The sequence below is a fragment of the Peromyscus leucopus genome, chromosome 7, assembly GCF_004664715.2.
Source record: "Peromyscus leucopus breed LL Stock chromosome 7, UCI_PerLeu_2.1, whole genome shotgun sequence".
NCBI lineage: Eukaryota > Metazoa > Chordata > Mammalia > Rodentia > Cricetidae > Peromyscus > Peromyscus leucopus.
This window is the reverse complement of record NC_051069.1, coordinates 64874926-64896182: the sequence shown is the minus strand read 5'-3', so window position 1 is coordinate 64896182 and position 21257 is coordinate 64874926. Positions and strand designations below refer to the sequence as shown.

The 21257-nt window shown below is 40.5% G+C and overlaps 1 protein-coding gene across 1 annotated transcript; it reads left to right on the top strand.

Moving 5' to 3' along the window:
- The first annotated feature begins 571 nt into the window (after positions 1 to 571).
- Msantd4 (Myb/SANT DNA binding domain containing 4 with coiled-coils) lies at positions 572 to 12968 on the top strand. The gene is made up of 3 exons (XM_028893024.2): positions 572 to 754; positions 9540 to 10158; positions 10817 to 12968. The coding sequence occupies exons 2-3, from the start codon at positions 9697 to 9699 to the stop codon at positions 11390 to 11392; spliced, it is 1038 nt and encodes a 345-aa protein (XP_028748857.1). The 5' UTR covers positions 572 to 754; positions 9540 to 9696; the 3' UTR covers positions 11393 to 12968.
- The last annotated feature ends 8289 nt before the right edge of the window (positions 12969 to 21257 follow it).

The following is a 21257-nucleotide window of genomic DNA, read 5'->3' as shown; positions in this document are numbered from 1 at the left end:
CTGGGCTATGGGAGGATGGGTATTGGTATTATTCGGGGAGAACTGAGAATGCCTGAACCCAAGCAGTGGGAAGCCAGGTAACAATGCCAATGAAGACAGCAGCCCCGGGCTCTAAAGGAATAATAAGGGGGCTGAGAATACAGAAAACATTGAAGAAACCTTCCACAAGCCAACTCTTGAGATCAAGATTAAGCGGAGATTCTTAGATTTAAGAAGGCAGGGACACTGTCAGAGGTTGAGGTCAACAGAGGTAGCAGCTAGGTGAGTAAGAGAGGATGCTGGCCGAGGGCCCGACTGAGATGACCCAAGCGTCGACATTTTGCATTGCCGTTGTAAAGGTTGAAGGTCAAGGACAAGAGTAGAGTTTGGAGCCGGAGCCACCAGTGCCCCAATCAGGCGAGCGGCGAGGCAAACCTTATCGCTAGGGACCAACCCTTTGCTAAAGCACGCTTGATTGACAAGGTCACGTGACAGAGAGTGAGCGCTGAGCAGGAGGCGAATCGCTGCGGGGCGGTGTCCAGGGCACTAACCCGGAACCGGTTTGGGACTCGATTCCCATTGTGAGACCTGGCCTGAGGCGGGCTCTCAGGCAGAGTGGCAATCCCTCTGGACCAATGGATTAGCCGCAACCTGTGAGCAGCAGCCATCTCAGCCAATAAAGGCAGGCAGAAGTTGATGGGCGGGGACTCCATGAAGCCTCTCTTTTCCAGCACCCTCAGGGGGCGATCCTGTGATGGTGCCGCCGGGGTCGCAGGTGCGTGTTGGGGGAGCAGGCAAGCAACGGGGACCGGGGAACTTGAGGGACCAGAGGAGACCTCGCAGGGGTGGGTCCCTGTGTGGCGTCCCCTTTGTGGACTCTGGCCTTGGCTTTGCAAAGCACAGGATCATGAAGCTGGGGAGATAAGTCCCACGCGCGGCGGTCACCTGACCTGGGAGGAGGGGAAGGAGCTCTTGGCCTCTGCAGAAGTGATGGGTACCTAGACGGGGCTATCACTCACTATTCAGAGAGCAAGACTATCCCTCCAAGTTGCACGGACGCATCAGCGTCCTGAGTCAGATGCTAATCCTACCCCCAGCTGCACTCCCGGCTCCGAGATCGCATCTTCCCAGGGGCCTCGGCCGCAGCTCCCACTGTAGTATTTTCTAGAGGGAGACCCTTAAGTAAACCAGTTGTGTTTACCACCTCAAGTTTTAGAAAAAGAAAAGTAGTTTTCCTGTAAGAATATTGGGGAAAGGGAAGTCACTCTTGAAACGCGATTGAGATGGGTTAGGGGTGGAGGGTAGTTCGTAGCTCAGGAATGGTTTCCTTCTTAACTGCTTAGTGAATTTAATCTTTCTATTCCTTTCTTGTATTTCTCTTTTTTCTTTCACCTAGATTTTACTGTCTGTTTTTCTCAGATCTGTTAGTTCTGTGTTAGGCACAACCTAGGAAGATCATCTTAATTGCTAGTCCTTGGGGGTAACGGATGTCCAGTTATAATTTACCGTAGTCGGTGGTGGTTGTGTGAGTGCACTGCACATTTCTGTTTCTGAACAGGAAAGAATGATTGTGGGATGAAAGTATGTGATCTGGACATTGGGGTCTGAGATTTAGAGGTTATGACTGTCAAGTTCCTTGGTGTAAAGAACAGGATGAAAACATCAGAAATGACTTACTTATATGTTTTATATAAGTGATATTCCTGACACCGTGAATGCTTTTTGAGGAACTTACCTGGGAGTGGGTGACAGAAAGCCACACCTCCCAGACGCAGTACCGTAATGCAAAGAATGGGAAAGACAGACAGACACATTAACAAAATAGCTTTTGTGTTTTTGTAAACACAGCCAACAAATTTTATGTCAGGCTGTACTGATGCCTTGCACTTAGTAATGTCAAGGCTTCAGGTAAAAGTTTTCCCTGGATTAAGCCAAGACTAACCAGAAATCTAAGACAGATTCTGTATTAGTCAGGGTATTCTAGAGTAACAACTTATAGAACAAATCTCTATCTATATATATATAGAAAGGGGATTTATTAGACTGACTTACAGGCTGCAGTCTCACTAATCAAACAGTGGCTAGCTATGAATGGATTATTAAAGTCCTATAATCTAGTAGTTGCTCAGTCTCAGTGGGTGGACTGGATGTCTCAGTGGATGTCTTCAGAACACACCAGAATCTGGAAGAAGTAGGCTCTAATGCCTGTAAAGAGGTGAGAATAAGGAGGCAAAGAGCAAAGCTTCCTACTTCTGTGTCCTTACATAGGCTTCCAGCAGAAGGTGTGGTCTAGAATATTGGTGTGTTTTCCCACCTCCAAGGATGTGGATTAAAGGTGTGTCTTCTCAACTCAAAATCCTGATTGGAAGTGAATCTTCCTACTTCAAATTAAGCAAAAATCTCTTACAGGTGTGCCCTCCATTTTTGGGTTTTAGTTAATTCCAGATATAGTCAAGTTGACAACCAAAAATAGCATCACAGGTTCTAATATCAAGTCCATTGTGATTAAAAATGCAGGGAAGTGTATTTTATCATTAGCTTAGCATAGCTCAGTTGGAAACAGAGATGCCAACTGTAAACTCCAAGTATAGACATAAGAACTGTTTGGTGGGGGACGGGGAAGGAGGCTGTGCCGTATGCAGTTGGCAACAACACTGGGGGTTTTAGAACACGGGGATTCTGGTAAGTTACAGGGCTGCTGTTTATGCCATTCAGCAGTGCCGTTAGAACAGTCCAGGCAGCTGGGCGTGGTTGCACACAGTTTTAATCCCAGCACTCGGGAGGCAGAGACAGGTGTGAGTTTGAGGCCAACCTGGGCTACAAAAGTGAGCTTCAGGACATCCAGGGTTGTTAACCTTGTCTCAAAAACAAAAACAAAAACAAAAAAAACAAAAACAAAAAAAAACCCCAAAAATCTAGTCCAGTTAGTAAAAAGTAAATCGATCTTGGATTTTTAAGAGCAGCAAAATCTTAGGGTGGATACTATATAAGATTCTGTTAATGGTAATCATTTTATTGATGACTTTAATATTGTATATATTACTTCAGTAACAGTGCCTCCATAAAGAAGGAAAGTTCCTTGAATTGAAAAAACAAACTGACCTTTTACAGTTACTTTTTTCTATTTCAATACAATTTTTCAGTCAAGTGTAGTTTCCTACTGAGCCAGCATTAAAGAGTATCTTTAAAGAGTGGCCTCAGACCAGTGTTCTCGCTTTAATTCCAGGCATGTCTCCTTTGATTTCTGGCCCTCATTAAGTGTTTCATTGTATATGACTCAAATTGCTAATTCCCTCTCAAAATCTTTTGGATCTTATCAGAGATTTCTGAGTGGGGCGCTTGCTATAGTTTCTTAGTATTCTAATATTCCCCATGTATTAGGGTTAATCATCCATTAAAAAAATAGTAATCATGTCCATTTCTGAACTAAGAGATAACAATGGTAGCTGATACTTGTGGTGAGATTGCTGTGTCTTTGTCATTATAAGGTTAATTGGATTATCTCTTTTAATCTTTAAATGCCATGAATATTATCCTAGTCTCATTTATCAACTAGTAAACATGTTTGAGAGGCTCATTTGCTTGAGACCAAAGGGCTAGTAAGTGATAGAATTGGCAAACTATTTGTTTGTTTGTTTGTTTGTTTGTTTATTTATTTATTTATTGAGACAGAATTTCTCTGTAGCTTTGGAGACTGTCTTGGAACTCGCCCTGTAGACTTGGCTGATCTTGAACTCACAGACATCCTCCTGTTTCTGCTTCCCAAGTGATGGGATTAAAGGCGTGTACCACCACCGCCCAGCTTCATGTACCTTTCTTTATGCCTCTGTTTTACTATGTTATAAGCTACTTGATAGCGGAGTAATAGATTCATCTGATTTTTTTTCATACCTGTAACAAAATAATTATAATACAGACTGGTAGTATAAGTACATATCAAGGACATCAGGGCCCTAGGGAATTGGCTCACTCAGTAATGTGCTTCCTGTACAAGCATGAGGACTTGAATTCTGTTCCTAACACTCACCTGTCTCAGAAAATAAGGTGGAGAGTGATGGAAGAGGATATTCAACATTCAACTCTCCAAGTGTGGGTGCACATGTACACAGACACAGGCACGCACGCACGCACGCACGCACGCACGCACGCACGCACACAGACTTCAGTGTGAAGGCTTTCTGAACTGGAGACATGAACTGGGGAGGAGTTTGATTGGCGAGGCAGAAGGGCAGACACCATGGTGTTGGGTGACAGTGCTAAGACAGGGGCTGTGACAGCAGGAACTGTGCTGCTCAGTACAACAGCATATAGCCACATGTTGCTATTGAGCACAAAAATATGATTAGTCCAAAGGGAGGTCCCAAATATAAACTATGTTTCTGGGTTCAGAGTAGGGTTATAATTCAGTGGTGGAGAACTTGTCTTTTACACATGTGGGACCCTAGGCTCAATTCCCAGCACTGGGTATAGATAATACTAATTTGAGATAATTTATTCATATAAAAATAATGTAATTCACTTTTACTTGTTTTCTGAGATGGTTAAAAACTAAACACATTTAGTGTGCATTGCTGAGCTGTTGTAGGATTTAGAGCAATCTCATAGTGAATGGTGCTGTGCTTGTGTGCACATGTGCACACACATTTGCTGGAGGGTGCAATTGAGAAATAATGGTTTACAAGCAGGGACCTGTAACAGGAAGAAAGGAAGACAGGGGTAGGGTCAGCTAACTCTGTAGTGCTGTAGAAGGCCGCCTTTGGCAGGGTTTTAAGCAGTTCATTTTTGATGAATGATATTCCAACCTAACTTCTAATCTAATCAGAATTCTAATAGAGGTAGGGATAGTTATCTAAATACATTCTCCTTATAAAAGTGTGATTCTCAAAAGAGAGCTGTCTATTCTTAAATCTGAATTAGCTTAGCTTGCATTTGATGAATTTCCAGCAAATAAGTCTCTGAGTTGGTTCTTAAAAAGTAGACTGGGGGCTGGAGAAATGGCTTAGAGGTTAAGAGCACTGCTTGCTCTTCCAAAGGTCCGGAGTTCAATTCCCAGCAACCACATGGTGGCTCACAACCATCTGTAGTGAGATCTGGTGCCCTCTTCTGGCCTGCAGGGATATGTGCACTGTATACATAATAAATAAATAAGTAAATAAATAAATAAATAAATAAATAAATAAATTTTAAAAAAGTAGACATGAAGCTGGGTGGTGGTGGCGCACACCTTTAATCCCAATACTCAGGAGGCAGAGCCAGGTGGATCTCTGTGAGTTCGAGGCCAGCATGGTCTACAGAGCAAGTTCCAAGACAGGCTCCAAAGCTACACAGAGAAACCCTGTCTCAAAAAACCAAAAAAAAAAAAAAAAAAAAAAAAAAAAAAAAAAAAAACAGACATGATCTCTTAATATTGTCTGTATCATTCTGTTATGCATTGTTTCCCCCTAAAGTAAACTGACTTTTTCTGTTCAGGAAGCCCTTTGTAACAAAAGAGGCCTTTCTTTCTTAATGCTCTCTGAAAGGGAGTTGCTTAGCATCTGCTGTACCTGCGTGCCTCGATTTCTCTACATCCTTTTTTGTTTGTTTGTTGGGCTCGAGATGGGGATTTATTCTGTTGCCTGGGCTGGCTTTGAACGCCTGGGCTTAAATGGTCTTGCTTCTTCAGTCTCCTGAGTGGCTGGTATAATAAGCTTTTTATCGATGCCCCATATATTAGCCTCCAGGCACTGTTCAGTTTGTGAAAAGCAGCAAGTACAAAGTAAGATGCCGTGTAACTTTAGAATGTACACTGGAAACTAGTCACGATGGCCCATGCTTGTAATCCCAGTATTTAGTGTACAAGAAACTGAGACCTGAGAACTGCCTGTTCTTGGCTAGCCTGGGCTAATACAAAGCAAGACACTGGCCAAAATAATAATGTTAATGATGGTGGTGATGATGACAACTTTATTCTAAGTACTGAGTGAAGAAAACAAATAATTTTATTGTAATTTTTATGTTGATGACATTTATAGTGACTATTGAATATATAGGTTTACATATAATTTGCTAAAAAAAATTACACCTCAGTTTTTCACTTTGATACCACTACTGGGAAATTTTAAACTACATGTGGATCTCCTTATATTCATATTGGACAGTACTGTTTGAGCATTTCAGGATACAAAGGTGTGCTCCAAGAACTATAGACTTAGAAAATGTAGTTTTGTGTAATAAACAAATCCTTCATAACTTGATTTCTGATACCATTTTAATCACCTTATGGTGAAATAAAATAGGCTGTGGACTCAAGAACAGTTTCATGGCTAAAGCAGAAATGCCGTCTCTATTAGTCTTAGGACTAGCAATGGAGTTTGGAGAAATTTTTGTGTTGATACATACTCACAATTGAGCCTTGGAGTGTGCACACATGGACACACACATTTCTTTTTCTGCTTTGTTCTTAAATTTTTATTTGTTAATGTATGCATGAGGGGTGGAGTGGGCCAGAAGTCAGCTCTTGCTGCCATGACTCAGGTTTCAGGGATCAAACTCCTGTCATATTTGTGCAGCAAGTGCTTTACCCACTGGGTCATCTTGCTGGCCCTTACTCTCTTTGCATTCACATTAGTATCATAGTGCTTTAAGAAATATCTGCATGCAAATATGACAATTATTGCATGTGGCTCAGTGTTCACTATTGGTGAATATTTTTGTGTGTGGTCCCTCCTTCCCCCTACCCCCCAAAAAATGCTGCTAAGTGGTCTGGGAACACTTACCCTAACAGCATTGTACATGTTTAGCATCATTTCAGTTCTCATTCATTTTTTGTAAGGCTGTCTGATTTCTGGTTCTACCTTAGAAAGTGTATCCGATGACTTTCTTACTGTCAGAATCTACCTCAGGACAGTGGAGCCTATTTGCTGCAGAGCCACTTTCCCCAGATGATGTGGCTTGGTCTTCACTCTGCCAGGCCACGCGTTGTGACTGTGTTATCTCAAGTCATATTTTTATTATAGATAATGTGCTTTGTGTGCCCACAGAACCTTCATTTTCCTGCCTTTTTCCTTAATTTATTTCTCCTTTCCCATCTCCTCATCACTTTTAATTTTGTACTTTTTTTAACCTCCTATTTGTTAGATAGAGTACAATGTATTGGAAACACTGTCTTTGGAGCAGGTGAGCTAGTGGGATAAGTGCCAGAAGAAAAAAAGCAAAATATTGACATCACTCATCCCTTCAAGTATCCTGTGGAAAGCATACTAAGTAGTAGAGTGAGGTTGGTTTAATGACATATCAATCAATTTGTTGCAGGATTTTTCATAGTAGATGAATGTCCTGTGTCTGAGAATGTAGATCACTTGATAGAGGACTTCAGAATCATATATGAGGCCCTGGGTTTGATTTCGTGCACTCCTAAAACATGTATGTAACCCCAAATCCTCGGAAGTGAAGGCAGAATGATCCGAAGCTCAAAATCAACCTCAGCTGTATAGTTAGTTTGGTTGTGAGCCTAGCCTTTAACGGCTGAGTCATCTCTCCAGCCCATATAGTTAGTTTGAGGCTGGCTGGGCTATGTGAGACACTGTCTCAGTAAAAGAAAAGAAAATACTTTAATTATAAGTTTTCTAAAATGTGCCCTAAGCATATTTATATTAGATGTTAAAGTATCCAATTAAAAATTCTTATTAGAAATTATTTGATACATACTGAAATAATGATAGTTTTTTTGTTCTAGTGGACTAGCTGCATGTACACTTTAGTCCTAATCAGTAGGTTTCCAGTACTATAGTTTTCAGTGCTGTGCAATAAATACTGTCATTTTGACTAGTTTCTAGCTCCCACCATGGTATCTCAGCAAGTGTAGTTGAAGACATGTGTATTTAACACTTGAGTTAAACACACCTACATACCTGTTGCTCAAACCAAAAACAATACCAGCGTTACTATGATCTGCTGTCCTTTTGCCAAAATTGTTTTAAGTTTTCTTTGATATAGCAGCAAAAAATTCCCATTGTTTATTGTATGCAGGTCTAGTCTGTATATTTTAAATTGTATATTCTTGGCTGTATCTCTGCTAAGCAACATTTAAGCACTTTTCAAGTGAAAGCATATAGAGAGAGGTTAAGTGATTTAAACCAGGCAGTCTCAGGTCTAGGATTCACTTTCACTCCCTCTCCTTCTGTCCTTATCTCCCTCTCTTCATTTTTTTCCTCCAATACTCAAGGTAGAGCCCAGGGCCTTGGGCTTTGCACATGCTGGGAAAGTGCTCTGCCATTGAACTACATATTCAGCTTTTTTATTTTGAGAAAAAGCCTCACTATGTATCCAAGCCTGGAATTCAGACTCTTCCTGCTGATATCTTGAGTCTGAAGTCTGCTGTGGGATAACACTTTTGTCAGGAAGTATAGGTGAGATAAATAGACCAGGAGAATTCTGGGAAGAGGAAGGATGAGTCAGGAGACGCCAGCCTGCCATCCAGGGAGCAGCGTATAATGGCACACAGGTAAAGCCATGGAACATGTGGCAACATAAAAATTAACATAAATGGGCTGAGTTTAAGAGTAGGAGCTAGTCAGTGGTAGGCCTTTGCTAATGGCCAAGCAGTTTTAATTAATATAAGCCTCTGTGTGTTACAGGACCAGGTGGGACACAGAAAAACTTCCTACCACAGAAGTCAGTGTTGCAGTCCCATGCCTGTCTCAGATGTAGTGATCTGGCCCAGCGAGTCTGACTCCAGAATCTGTGCTCATGACTACAGCACACATTGTCTTTCAACAGTATTCTAATTATAAATACTTTTTTCTTAAATTTCTTTCACAAAAAGGTTTGCATTTGACTGTGAGGATACTACTAGCTTGCTGGAATTGATTATACATTCTGAATCACTGGGCTTCAATTTATCATTAAATATCTTCATTGTATTTTAGAAAAAGTTTGCTTATAGTCCTTTTTTGGTTTTGAAAACTTGCTTCTTTTTCTGTGTATTTGTGAAACTGATAGGGATTTTGGAAGTTCATTTCTGCTCTTTAGAACATTTGGTTCTCTCTGGCCTCTATTTCTTCAGAAACTGTCTGTTTGGAAGATAAATGTTCCACACGAATGGGTGCAAACTAAAGGATGTGGTGGGCATACTTTTGGTGATATTATTAAATATACACAGTTGGTTGAATAGAGATCCTTGGAGCTAAAAAAAATACCAAATAAAAGTTTATAAATGCTAATAAAATGCTTTGTTGTTAAATTTTTAAAATGTGGAATTAGTGTTTACTTGTAACTCTGTAAGAGAGAGCTCAAACAGGAGTAGACTTGCATATTTCCTGATTCAGTTTAGCCTTGTATATTTGCTATATTTTTGCTTCAGTAGGGGATACGCTTTGCATTGTGAATTCCTGCAGAAATATTTTCACATAAATGAGCCCACATTGTGATAGTTAAGAGGTATGTTCAGGTAAACTGAGGCAGAATCAAATTCAGAGTTTATTTGAGACATGGTAGTGAGCCAGGAGTTTGGAGCTGTATTTAGACAACTGTGGCAGTTATAGGTTAATGGCTTTTTTTTTTCTTTTACCTTTGTCCTTCAGGTATCTAGACCACCTCCATGACTGGATGAATAGAAACTCAGTGATTTGAATTAAGAACTAACAAGGGGTTGTCCTTGGACCTCGTTCTTTATAACACACTCTTCACAGACTTTGCACAGCTCTTCTTGCCATTAAAACCTGCACTGAAGTTTTAAAAATGAAGCAATTGAAAAGGAAAAGGAAAAGCAATTTTAGTGTTCAGGAGACTCAGACCCTTTTGAAAGAAATTACCAAAAGGAAAGAAGTCATTTTTTCCAAGCAGCTCAACACAACAATAAACGTGATGAAGCGAATGGCCTGGGAGGAGATCGCACAGTGTGTAAACGCTGTAGGGGAAGGAGAACAGAGGACAGGGACTGAGGTGAAGAGACGGTACCTCGACTGGCGTGCACTCATGAAAAGGAAGAGAATGAAGGCCAACATGAAGCTGGTTGGTTCTGGGTTTCCTCTGCCCACATCTGATTTAGATGACTCTCTCACTGAAGAGATAGATGAAAAAATTGCATTCCGAAATGATGCAAATTTTGACTGGCAGAATGTGGCAGATTTCCGGGATGCAGGTGGATCCCTAACAGAGGTCAAAGTAGAAGAAGAAGAAAGGGACCCACAAAGCCCAGAAGTAAGTATTCACCAATGAGGCATATTTTCTTTTTCAGATACCCACACATGCTGAGGAAGCGCCCAGATCTTCAAGCTCACAGACAGTAGATAACAATCATTCTGTTTTTTCCTAGTGCCCTTAATGCCTATGTTTTCACCTAAATGTAATTACCTCAGTGATACATATATATTAGTGACATCAGGTAATTCATTTAAATAATCTTAAGAGTTCAGATTAAGTAATTTTAATAAAAATTAAAGCATAGAAAGTTGTCAGATGAGGCAGGGGTGGGGAGATGGTTTACTGGGTAAATGGCCCAAGCCTGACATCCGTGGAACACCCACTAATGTTGAATGCTGTGGCATGTATCTGTAACCCATATGGCAGAGACAGGAGAATAGACCTGAAGCTTCCAGTCTGCTAGCCTGGAGTTTGCCTCACAGTAAACAAGAAAAATCCTGCTTCAACATGGTAGAAGGCAAGTGCCAAGTCTGGAAAAAACATTGTCCTCTGAACTCCATAAATGTGCTATGGCCTACATTCACCTGCACTCAGACATACTTACTCACAAATACATAATAAATGAAATAATCATTAAAAGCTAATAATGGAGCAAACTGACAGTGACAGAAATGAAAACAAATACTAAATTAGCTTTTTTTTCCTTTTCTCTCAGTTTGAGATTGAGGAGGAAGAAGAAATGTTGTCGTCTGTCATACCAGATTCCAGGAGGGAAAGTGAGCTCCCTGACTTCCCTCATATAGATGAGTTCTTCACCCTCAATTCCACACCGTCCAGACCCACATATGATGAGCCCCATCTGCTCATGAACATAGAAAAACAGAAACTGGAGCTGGAGAAGCGCCGACTGGATATTGAGGCAGAAAGGCTGCAGGTGGAAAAGGAGCGACTGCAGATAGAGAAGGAACGGCTGCGCCACCTGGACCTGGAGCATGAGCGCCTGCAACTGGAGAAGGAGCGGCTGCAGATGGAGCGGGAGAAGTGGAGGCTGCAGCTGGTCAGCACCGAGAAACCCGCTCTGGAGAATGAACTTGGCCAGGGGGAGAAGTCCACCCTGCAGCCACAGGACATAGAAGCAGAGAAGTTGAAACTTGAGCGAGAGCGCCTGCAGTTGGAGAAAGATCGGCTGCAGTTTTTGAAGTTCGAATCTGAGAAGCTGCAGATTGAAAAGGAGCGCTTGCAGGTAGAGAAGGAGAGACTGCGGATTCAGAAAGAAGGGCATTTGCCTTGACTGTTCTCCATCCTTTTCATAGCAAAGGTTTATGAACTGTAGCTTTTCCCCATCAGTTGATGTAAAAGTGGTTGGTGGATTAGCTACCCCATCACCACCCCTGTCTAATGTCAGTGTTTTGGGTAGGAGAAAAGATAGTAACACATAGGTAGCCATGTGGTTCAGTAGTGTATTATATAAACGCTCTGCCCACCATAAACAGATAGCAGACGATCTGCTAGACTTTCACATTAGTGATACTGCATAGAGTCCTGTCTTATTTGTGCACCCCAAATTATTTAATACAATAATGTCTACAATAAAATTCTCATCTGGTGATTCTCAAGTGGAGTTTGGGCATCCAGAAGACATTTTGGATTGTGTGGAGATGGTTTTTGGTGTTCAAAAAAGATATAGGTGTGAGCTGCTACTGCCCTCTTACCAGTAGAGGCTATAGGCTCTGCTAAACACCATGTGATGCCTGGCTCTCCTCTTCACAGGAAAGAATTACCCAGCCCAAAGTATCAGTAGTGCCAAGTTTGAGATACCTAACCCTGGCCTAACTGTACACCTCTGTAGCTATCTTTTACAGTTCTAGAATATTAAAACTTCAGATATTTATGTGGGCAGATATTTAAATGGCCAAAAGCATTTTAGCTGTGAGACATTACTGTGTAGTATATTGAAAATAGGGAATGGTGGAGATTGTAGGTACTTTATTCCCATGGTGTTGTTTATCAGTAGACTGAGACTTAGAAGCAATCCTGGAACTATCGGAGATTGTATAAAATGAATCACTTTTAAAGGCAGTCGCCTTCAAGAATGAACACACAATTAGGAAGCTTTAGTTCCCCCTTCTTTAAATCTGTTGTCTTAGTTTGAATACAGAACTTACCATTTCAATCATGTATTAAATTGTTAATGTAAGAAAATGTCAGAAGATAGTAAAAATGGTACCAGTGCCAAAATGGTGACAGTAGTCAATGATGTTGAACCCAATGAATTGTTGATTGATTTCTGAAGTGAAGAATAGTCATTTGAGACTGAGAGATGGGGGAAACGTCCTCTGCATAAGTAACAATGGTGTTGAAATGATAGAAGTAGCTTTGTGTTATGGTTAGGGAAAGCACTTGCTTAACTTAATCTCTACAAGAGTCTATGAAAGGATAACTTCTTGCTTCAGAATCTGAAGTTCAGAGAAATCCTGCAGTAAGTAAGTGGCTGTTCTTTATACAGCGGTGTATTTTTTTGTCTTTCCCCCTTCAGGATGACTAAACTTTAGAATTCTGAAAGCAAAGGGCTAGCTTTGACTGATGATTTGCCTACAGTGTCCTAATGGTGGTTTATCACAGTAAAGTGCTTTCTGATGCACAATGAAGTTGGAAATGGCTGCACGAGTTCACTTTGTGTTTTCTGTTTTCTAGGGATGATAGCTTTAATACAGTACTTCTGTTGACAACACTACCTTGATTCCATATTTGTTCCTTGTTAATTTAAGAATGGCTAGAGGGAAAATATACCCATGGTTACTTATCCTGATTTTGAAATAGTGTTATTTTTTTATAATTCTATTAAAAGCTTCTACCTTAAAAGTAAATTTGCCTGTCTGAAAGTTTATCCTTTAAGGGTACAGATTCAACATGGGCAGAAACTGTATTGGGAGTGGGTTAGGAACATAACCTAGACTTTGAACTACATACCAAATATTTATACCTATCCTCTGCCCCTTACTTTAATTGAAATTTAATTTTTCATACAGTGTCTTAGTATGAATTCCTATTGCTCTGAAGAGACACCATGACCACAGCAATTCTTATGTAATTGGTGCAGGCTTACAATTTCAGCGGCTTATTCCATTACCGTCATGGTGAGAAAGCATGGCAGCATGTAGGCAAACATGGTGTGGGAGAGGGAGCTGAGAGTTTTACATCTTGATCCACAGGAAGCAGGAGCCTGCCCCATACTGGGCATAACTTGAGCATATGAAACCTCAAAATCTGCTCCCACAGTTACACACTTCCTCCAACAAGGCCACAGCTAATAGTGCCTTGGGGCCAAGCATTCAAACATGAATCTATGGGGACCATTCCTATTCAAACCACCACATGCACTCCCTTGTCCCAATAAGGTTGTAGCCATAACATAATGCAAAGAATTCATTCAGTTAAACTTCAAAAGTCTCCATAGTCTATAACAGCCTCAATGTTTAAAAGTTCAGTCTCTTCTGAGACTCATGTACTCTTTTAACTGCAATCCCTTGTAAAATCTAAATAAAAAAGCAGATCACATACTTCCAATATATAATGGCACAAAATATACATTGCCATTCCAAAATGTAGGAAAAGGAGCATAGTAAGGAAATACTGGACCAAAGACCAAAAACCAGCTGGGCAAATAAATTCTAAACTCTGCATCTCCATGTCTGATGTCAAAGTCCTCTTCAGATCTCCAATTCATCTTAGCTTTGTTGACTGCAACACACATCTTTCTCTTGGGCTTTTTCCATTCTCTATTAGCAGCTGTCCTCAGCAGATATCCCATGGTTCTGGCATCTCCAACATCTTGGGGTCTTCAAGGCACTGCAGGCTTTGCCTTTGCAGCTTCATACAATGGCTTCTCTGGGCTTCCATTCAGTGACATCCCTGCCACATGCCTGACCTTAGCAGCTTTCCTTTGTTGAGGAGGGAGAGTACATAATCCTTTTCTTGTATCCTTGGAGTATAAAGTCAGAACCATGTGACCAAAGCTGCCAAGTTCTGCTGCTTGCTGGGGATGGAACAGGGCCCCCTCATTCAACTACATCTTCACCAGCTTTCTGTTTTCCATGGTTTTCCTTTACTGCCTAAACTTGGCTGTCCTTGAACTTGCTCTGGCCCCGGCTGGCTTTGAGGCTGGCTTTGAACTTGGATCTGCATGCCTCTGTCTCCTGAGTACTAGGATTAAAGGCCTGTACCACCACACATGGACCCAATCTGTTCTTTAATTCTTTTTTACAAGTTGGAAGCTTAGCTGAGTGGAGTCTTGCCCTGAGGTCACCATTCCCTTTATTCCATTTAACATCCCACTTTTCTTTAATCAGTTTATGTCCTTGAACACAGGATTTAGCTTCATCCCACTTGCTGTGCCCCTTTCTCCTCAAATCATTGATTTTGTAACTTTCTTTGCTTGCTCCTTTCCATTATAGATCTTTATAAAATGGCCACTAATAACCACATGACAGTCCACATTAGGCTGTTGTGAAATTTCCTCTACAAATGAAATTAATCCAAAACTCTTCAATTTAGCCTTAGGCAGATTTTTTGGACAAGAGCAAAAAGCAGACACATTCTTCACCAAAGCAGCCTAATGACCTTCACAAGAACAGTTGCTAGGTTACATACAAATTTTTTCTTCTGAAACCTCTTGAGCCAGGCCCCCATAGTTCAAATCACACCCAACACCACTGTCTTCCATGTTCTTACTAGGAGGCCCATTTATGCCCACTTAAAGCATTTTTTCAACTGCTTTTCTAATTCAAATTCCCAAAGCCCACATTCCTCCGAACAAAAACATGGTCAGGACTATCACAGCCATACCCCAATCCTGATACCAACTTCTGTCTTAGTTTGGGTTTTTCTTGCTGTGAAGAGATACCATGACCATGGCAATTCTTATAAAGGAAAAACCACATACAGGTAGTCTGATCGTGGTTTTCCCTCACTTCTCTCGGGTACTCCCCACCAATCCAATTCCACACCTTTTTCTCTCTCCCTAGAAAATAAACAGGCCAGTAAAAATACAAACAAATCATAATTTAAGAAAAACAAACAGAAGAAAAAGAAAACTCACTAGAAACACATACACATGTAGGTATACATGTATACTCACAGAAAACCTTTAAAAACACAAAATTGGAAATCATAATAGATAAACAAAAGACCAAAAAAAAAAAAAAAAAAAAAAGGCCCAAATAAAGCATGATGAAACAAAACATCTCCAATCATATCATAGAGTTCATTTTGTGTTGGCCATCTATTGCTGGACATGGGACCTGTCCTTAGGTGTGATTTGTATACCCAATGAGAGTCTCTTGGAGAAAACCAATTTTTCCTTTGCTATCAGTTATCAATTAGAGATAGCTTCTTGATTAGGGATGGGAGCATGTGTCCATTTCCCATCTCAGCACTGGGACACCACCTGGTTTAGAAGCCCTGTGCATGCTCCAGGTGCTGTGCGTGCTCGTAGAGGAGGTGTTTGATGAAGATATCCCATTTAGGATGGAGTGTTCCAAGGTGTCTCAGTTTCTGCACATTGTCTAGGAGCAAGTTTCTGTATTTGTTCCCATTTGCTGCAGGGGGATGTATCTTCAATGATGGCTGAGCAAGACACAGAAATATGAGTATAAAAGAATGTTATTAGGAGTCATTTTATTGTTAAATTCCTTTATCACAACAGTTTTCAACCTACCTAATTCTGTGACCCTTTAATACAGTTCCTCAAGTTGTGACAACTCCAACCCTAAAATTATTTTTGTTGCTACTTCATAATTGTAACTTTATTCATGGTATGAATCATAATGTAAATATTTTTGGGGATAGAGGTTTGCCAAAGAGGTAGAGACCTACAGGTTGAGGACCACTGCTTTAGCAGAACAGATTTGGTTTTCCCCTAGGTCCATAGCTTGTCTAGTCTCAGGTTCTTGGCTACCTGAGCAGTGTCAAGAATGGGTTCTATCCCATGGACTAGGCCCATAATCCAATCAAATAGTGGTTGGTCACTCCCACAACTTTTGTGCCACTATTGCAGCAGCATATTATGCAGATAGGTCACCATTGTAGATCAGTTTTGGGAGCTGGGTTGGTGTTTCGCTTTCTCTTCTGCTAGTGTACAGAGTATCTTCCAGTACCATGACCACTAGTCAGTAGGGGTTGACGGCTCTAGTTAGTAACCAGCTCTATTTCTCCATGTGTAGTGAGATATGCAGGTGTCATCAGCAATAAGGCCTCACTGTCAGGTTGTGGAGTGGTATCGATAAGCAGTGGCAGTAGCCTGAGTTGTTTGGAGATTCCCATGGGACCCCTTTGTCAACAACCCAATTGGCTGTAACTAATTCGTGGCACTAGAGGTTTAATTTGGTGGCAAGAAAGGTCCAGATGGGGCTTGGTTTCCCCTGTTATTTGGCAATTCTATTTTGATTTCTTTTATAGTTGCATATATTTTAAGAAACTTCTACTGTAGTAGGTATCTGTATGACCCTTCAAATGGCCCTTAGTGTTAGCTGTCCATCGCTCACTTCTCTTCCTAACCCTTCTCTTCCCTCTCCCTCTCCTTTTAATCCTCCCATTCCAGCCACCCATATCTCTTCACAACTATACATTCTATCCACTTCCTCAGGAAATCCTTTCCTCTTCTTAGTCTCTTACTTGATATATAACCTCTGTGGTTATGTGGATTGTAGCATGCCTATAGAAGATGTAAAAACTCACATTTACATATTAGCAAATACCTCTTGCAGGCTGCAAGAATGTATCATAGAGATTCAGCTGTGTATTAAAGCTAAACTTTGACTCGCCAAGGGTCTGTCAAAAGGCAAAGCCATTTATTATGAATATTTGGTGTTATTCAGCCTTTAATATGTGAGACCAAAATGAGCCATCTTAGAAATAAGACCAAAATGCTTTCACCCAAAAACTAAGAGCTAAGATTTCTCCTTCTAGGAATAGGCCAATAGTTACTGAAACAAGTCAGTCCAGATTCCAGAAACCAGGAAGTGTAAAAGTACAGAGTCACAAGGTAGCCACGAGGTAATGACTGCCAGAGTACAGAATGTTCCATCCCTGGTTTCCAGGGTACCTGACCATAAAAATGTCCCTACCTGAGGGCAGCCAATGAGAAATGGTGGCGGGTAACTGCTCCCTTAGAAGTAAGATTAAGCCATGATTTCTAGAAAGCCCCTAGAAGCGAGCCAATCAGAATTGTACCTATACTAGCACCCCTAAATGATGTAACCTTGTGATTTTTCCCTTTAAAAACTGAGCTTGCAGACAGGCGGGCACTTCCTCCAGCCTCCACTGTGTTGGATGTATTGCACAAAGTCCCTGCCTAGGCTTGTATTGCTTTTGCATTCTAGCTTGCTCGTCTTTGGTGGTCTCTCTGGGGGTCGCGATCTGGGCACAACAAATATTCCAGCTGTCTTCTGCTATGAAAGAAATCCTTGAGTGCCTAGACCAGTTGGTAAACAGTTCAGCTCCCCAGGCCTCCTGAACCTACTAAGTTACGGACTGCCCTGCTGAGTTTAGGAGACAAGCTGGTGGGAGACACATAGATTTGTTTATTGTGCTAATGAAGCTCAGACTATCCTCGCCTGGAGGAAGCCTAGTGGTTCTCCAGAGCATTTGACTGAGAACAAAAGAGGTTTTTACATATCTAGGTGAGAGGTAGAATAACATTCCTGAGGAGGCAGAGAACCTCCGTGCCCAGGGGAAAATATTCAGGACAGGCATTTTCTGTAGAAACAGAACAGTGTAGGCAGAAAGAAGAGAGGATGACAGAGGTTCCATAGAGGGTAAGCAGATCTCAAGTAGAGTTTTCTGAGTGCCAGGAATAGAGAGTAGCAGAGATGAAGAAAGAGGATACAGAGGACGAAGATGAGGTTGGAAGCAAAGGAGTTTAGTCATTAGCAGGACTATGAGCTAGGGAACTGGATGGAACTGTAGTTATGGAGACAGGATTTCATCCCAGAGAAATAAAGTAAATGGATATAGAGCCTGGTATGTCTAGAGTTGCTCCTGCCTTGAATGCCTGGTGGAGCTATAGCTGAATTGATAGAATTTTGTCCTAGAGGAATAAAGTTACAGACATAAGAACATAGTGTACATAGATTTTTTTTTTCCCTCAGATATCCCACACTGGATGTAGTAGCTAAACCCCGAGAACCATGGGTACTGTAATACACACCATAATTGTCTTTTTAGGTCTGTGTTACTTCACTCAAGATGATTTTTTCTAGTTCCATCCATTGGCCTGTGAATTTCATGAGTTAAAAAGTTCACTTTTTAACAGCTGAGTAATATTACATTGTGTAAATGAACCATGTTTTTTATTATCCAGTCATCTATTGATGACATAGGCTATTTCCAATTTCTGATTATTATAAATAGAGTAGCAATAAACAGGGTTAAGCAAGTGTCTCTGTGGTAGGGTGAATCATCCTTTGAGTATATGCCCAAGATTGGTATAGCTGGACTTGAGGAAGATCAAGGTCCCATCTTCCCGAGGAATCACCACATTGATTTCCATGGTGGTTGTATGAGTTTGCACTCCCACCTGCAAGAGAGGAGTGTTTCCCTTTTACTCTGAATCCTTGCCAACATGAGCTGTCACTTGTGTTGTTGATTTTAGTCATTCTGACAGGTGTAAGATGAATCTGAAATTTTGATTTCCCCTGATGGCTGAGGATGGTGAACATTTCTTTAAGTTTTTCTCAGCCATTTGAGTTTCCTTTACTGAAAATTCTCTGTTTAGATCTGTACTCCATTATTAATTGAGTTATTTGTTTTTCTTGCTATCTAGTTTTTTGAGTTCTTTATATATTTTTTAATATTAGCCCTCTGTCAGATGTGGAGTTGGTGAAAAACCTTTCCCACTCTGTAGCCTACTGTTTTGTCCCAATAACAGTGTCCCATGCCATGCAGAAGCTTCTTGGTTTTATGAAGTCCCATTGAATAATTGTTGATCTTAGTGCCTATTCTATTAATTGTTGATCTTAGTGCTATTCTCACTGTGTTCTGTTCAGAAAGTCTTTTTCTGTGCCAATGAGTTCAAGGCTATTCCCAACTTTTTCTTCTTTCAGGCTCAGTGTATCTGGCCATATATTGAAGTCTTTGATCCATTTGGAGTTGAGTTTTGTGCAGGGTGATAAGTATGGATGTATTGGGATTTTTCTATATGAAGACATACAACTTGGCCAGCACCATTTGTTGAAGATGCTGTCTTTTTTCCATTTTGCATTTATGGCTTTTTTGTTAAGAATCAGATATCTGTAGGTGTGTAGATTTATGTATGGGTCTTCAATTCAATTCCACTGATCAACATGTCTGTTTTTGTGCCAATACCGTGCTGTTTTTATTACTATAGTTTTATAGCACAACTTGAAATCTGGAATGGTCCTGGATTTCCAGCAGTTCTTTTATTACTCAGGAATGTTTTAGCTATCCTGGGTCTTTTGTGTTTCTATGAAGCTGAAAATTGTTCTTTCAAGATCTATGAAGAATTGTGTTGAAATTTTGCTGGGGATTGTATTGAATCTGTAGATTGCTTTTGGTAGGATTGCCATTTTTACTATATTAATCCTCTGATCCATGAGCATGGGAGATCTGTCCATCTTCTGATATCTTCTTCAATGACTTGAAGTTTCTATCATACTTTTGTTTGCTTGGTAATAGATACCTTAAGATATTTTATATTATTTGAGGCTATTGCTAAAGGTATTGTTTCTCTGATTTCTTTCTCAGACCATTTGTCATTTCTATATAGCAAGACTACTAGTTCTTATGAATTTATTTGTATCCAGCTCCTTTGCTGAATGTGTTTGGGTGTAGGAATTTCCTGGTGGAAATTTTTGGTTCACTTATTTTTAGTTCACTTGTACATACTATCATATCATATGCAAATAATGATACTTTGACTTTTTCAATTTATAACTCCTTGATTCTCTTCAGCAGTCTTATTTTTCTAGCTAAGACTTATTGAATAGGTATGGAGATAGTGGACAGACAACCTTGTTTTCTTCCTGATTTTAGTAAAATTGGTTTGAGTTTCTCTCCATTTAAGTTGATGTTGGCCATGGCCTTGCTGTAAACTGCCTTTATTATCTTGAAGTACGTCCCTTGTATCCCTAATTGCTCCAAGACTTTAATTGTTAAGGGGTGTTGAATTTGTCAACAGCATTTTCTGCATGTAATGAGATGATCATGTGGTCTTTTTCTTTCAGTTTGTACATAAGATGGATTACATTTATCGATTCATGTGGGAGGCCAGCTCCCACCTTTTAAAGAGATCCTATGAGGACAGAGGGATAAGAAACTTTTAGATAGAAAGATAGTGGAGAAGAGAAAGACAAAAACATAGGATAGCTTTGGGAGGATCTGGATCAAAATCCAATGGCCCCTTCTGTCTCTTCAAAAGGGCTTTTTATAACAATTTCAAGTGGTGGGGCAAAAGACCTCCCCCTTGCTAGATCAAAGCATACTGCACAGCCAAGTGCAGACCCTTCCAAACACCTGTAACCACAGCTGTGGTCAAATCATCCCCTTATGCAGCCCTGCTGGGTAAAGCAAGCTCAGATTATCAGACCCTGAGTAAGTTCTCACTAGGAAACCTCTGTGTAGCTCTACAGATATATTGAACCATCCCTGCATCTCTGGGAGGAAGCCTACTTGATCATAGTAGATGATTTTTTTATTTTGATGTGTTCTTGGATTCTGTTGGCAAGTGTTTTATTGAAAATTTTTACATCTATGTTCATAAGGGAAATTGGAATGTAATTTGCTTTCTTGGTTAGGTCTTTTGGTATCCATGTAACTATGCCTTGTAAAATGATTTGGGCAATATTGCTTCTGTTTCTATTTTGTGGAATATGAGTAGTATTAGTGTTAACTCTTCCTTGAAAGTCTGGTATAATTCTGTGCTAAAACCATCTGGCCTTGGACTTTGGGGGGGTGGATTTTAATGACTGTTTCTATTTCACTAGGGGTTATAGGTCTGTTTGATTTAACTTTGGTAAGTGGAATGAATATATTAAGAAAGTTATCCATTTCTTGTAGATTTTCCAATTTGGTGGAGTACAGGTTTTTAAAGTATGTCCTTAATGATTCTCTGGATTTCCTTGGCATCTGTTGTTATGATC

What these genes read in the sequence shown, in the direction of transcription:
- Msantd4 (XM_028893024.2), top strand. Translation starts at nt 9,697, where the DNA reads ATGAAGCAATTGAAAAGGAAAAGGAAAAGCAATTTTAGTGTTCAGGAG. An exon ending in GGGACCCACAAAGCCCAGAA is followed by an intron (nt 10,159 to 10,816) that starts GTAAGTATTCAC and finishes CTTTTCTCTCAG; the next exon opens with TTTGAGATTGAGGAGGAAGA.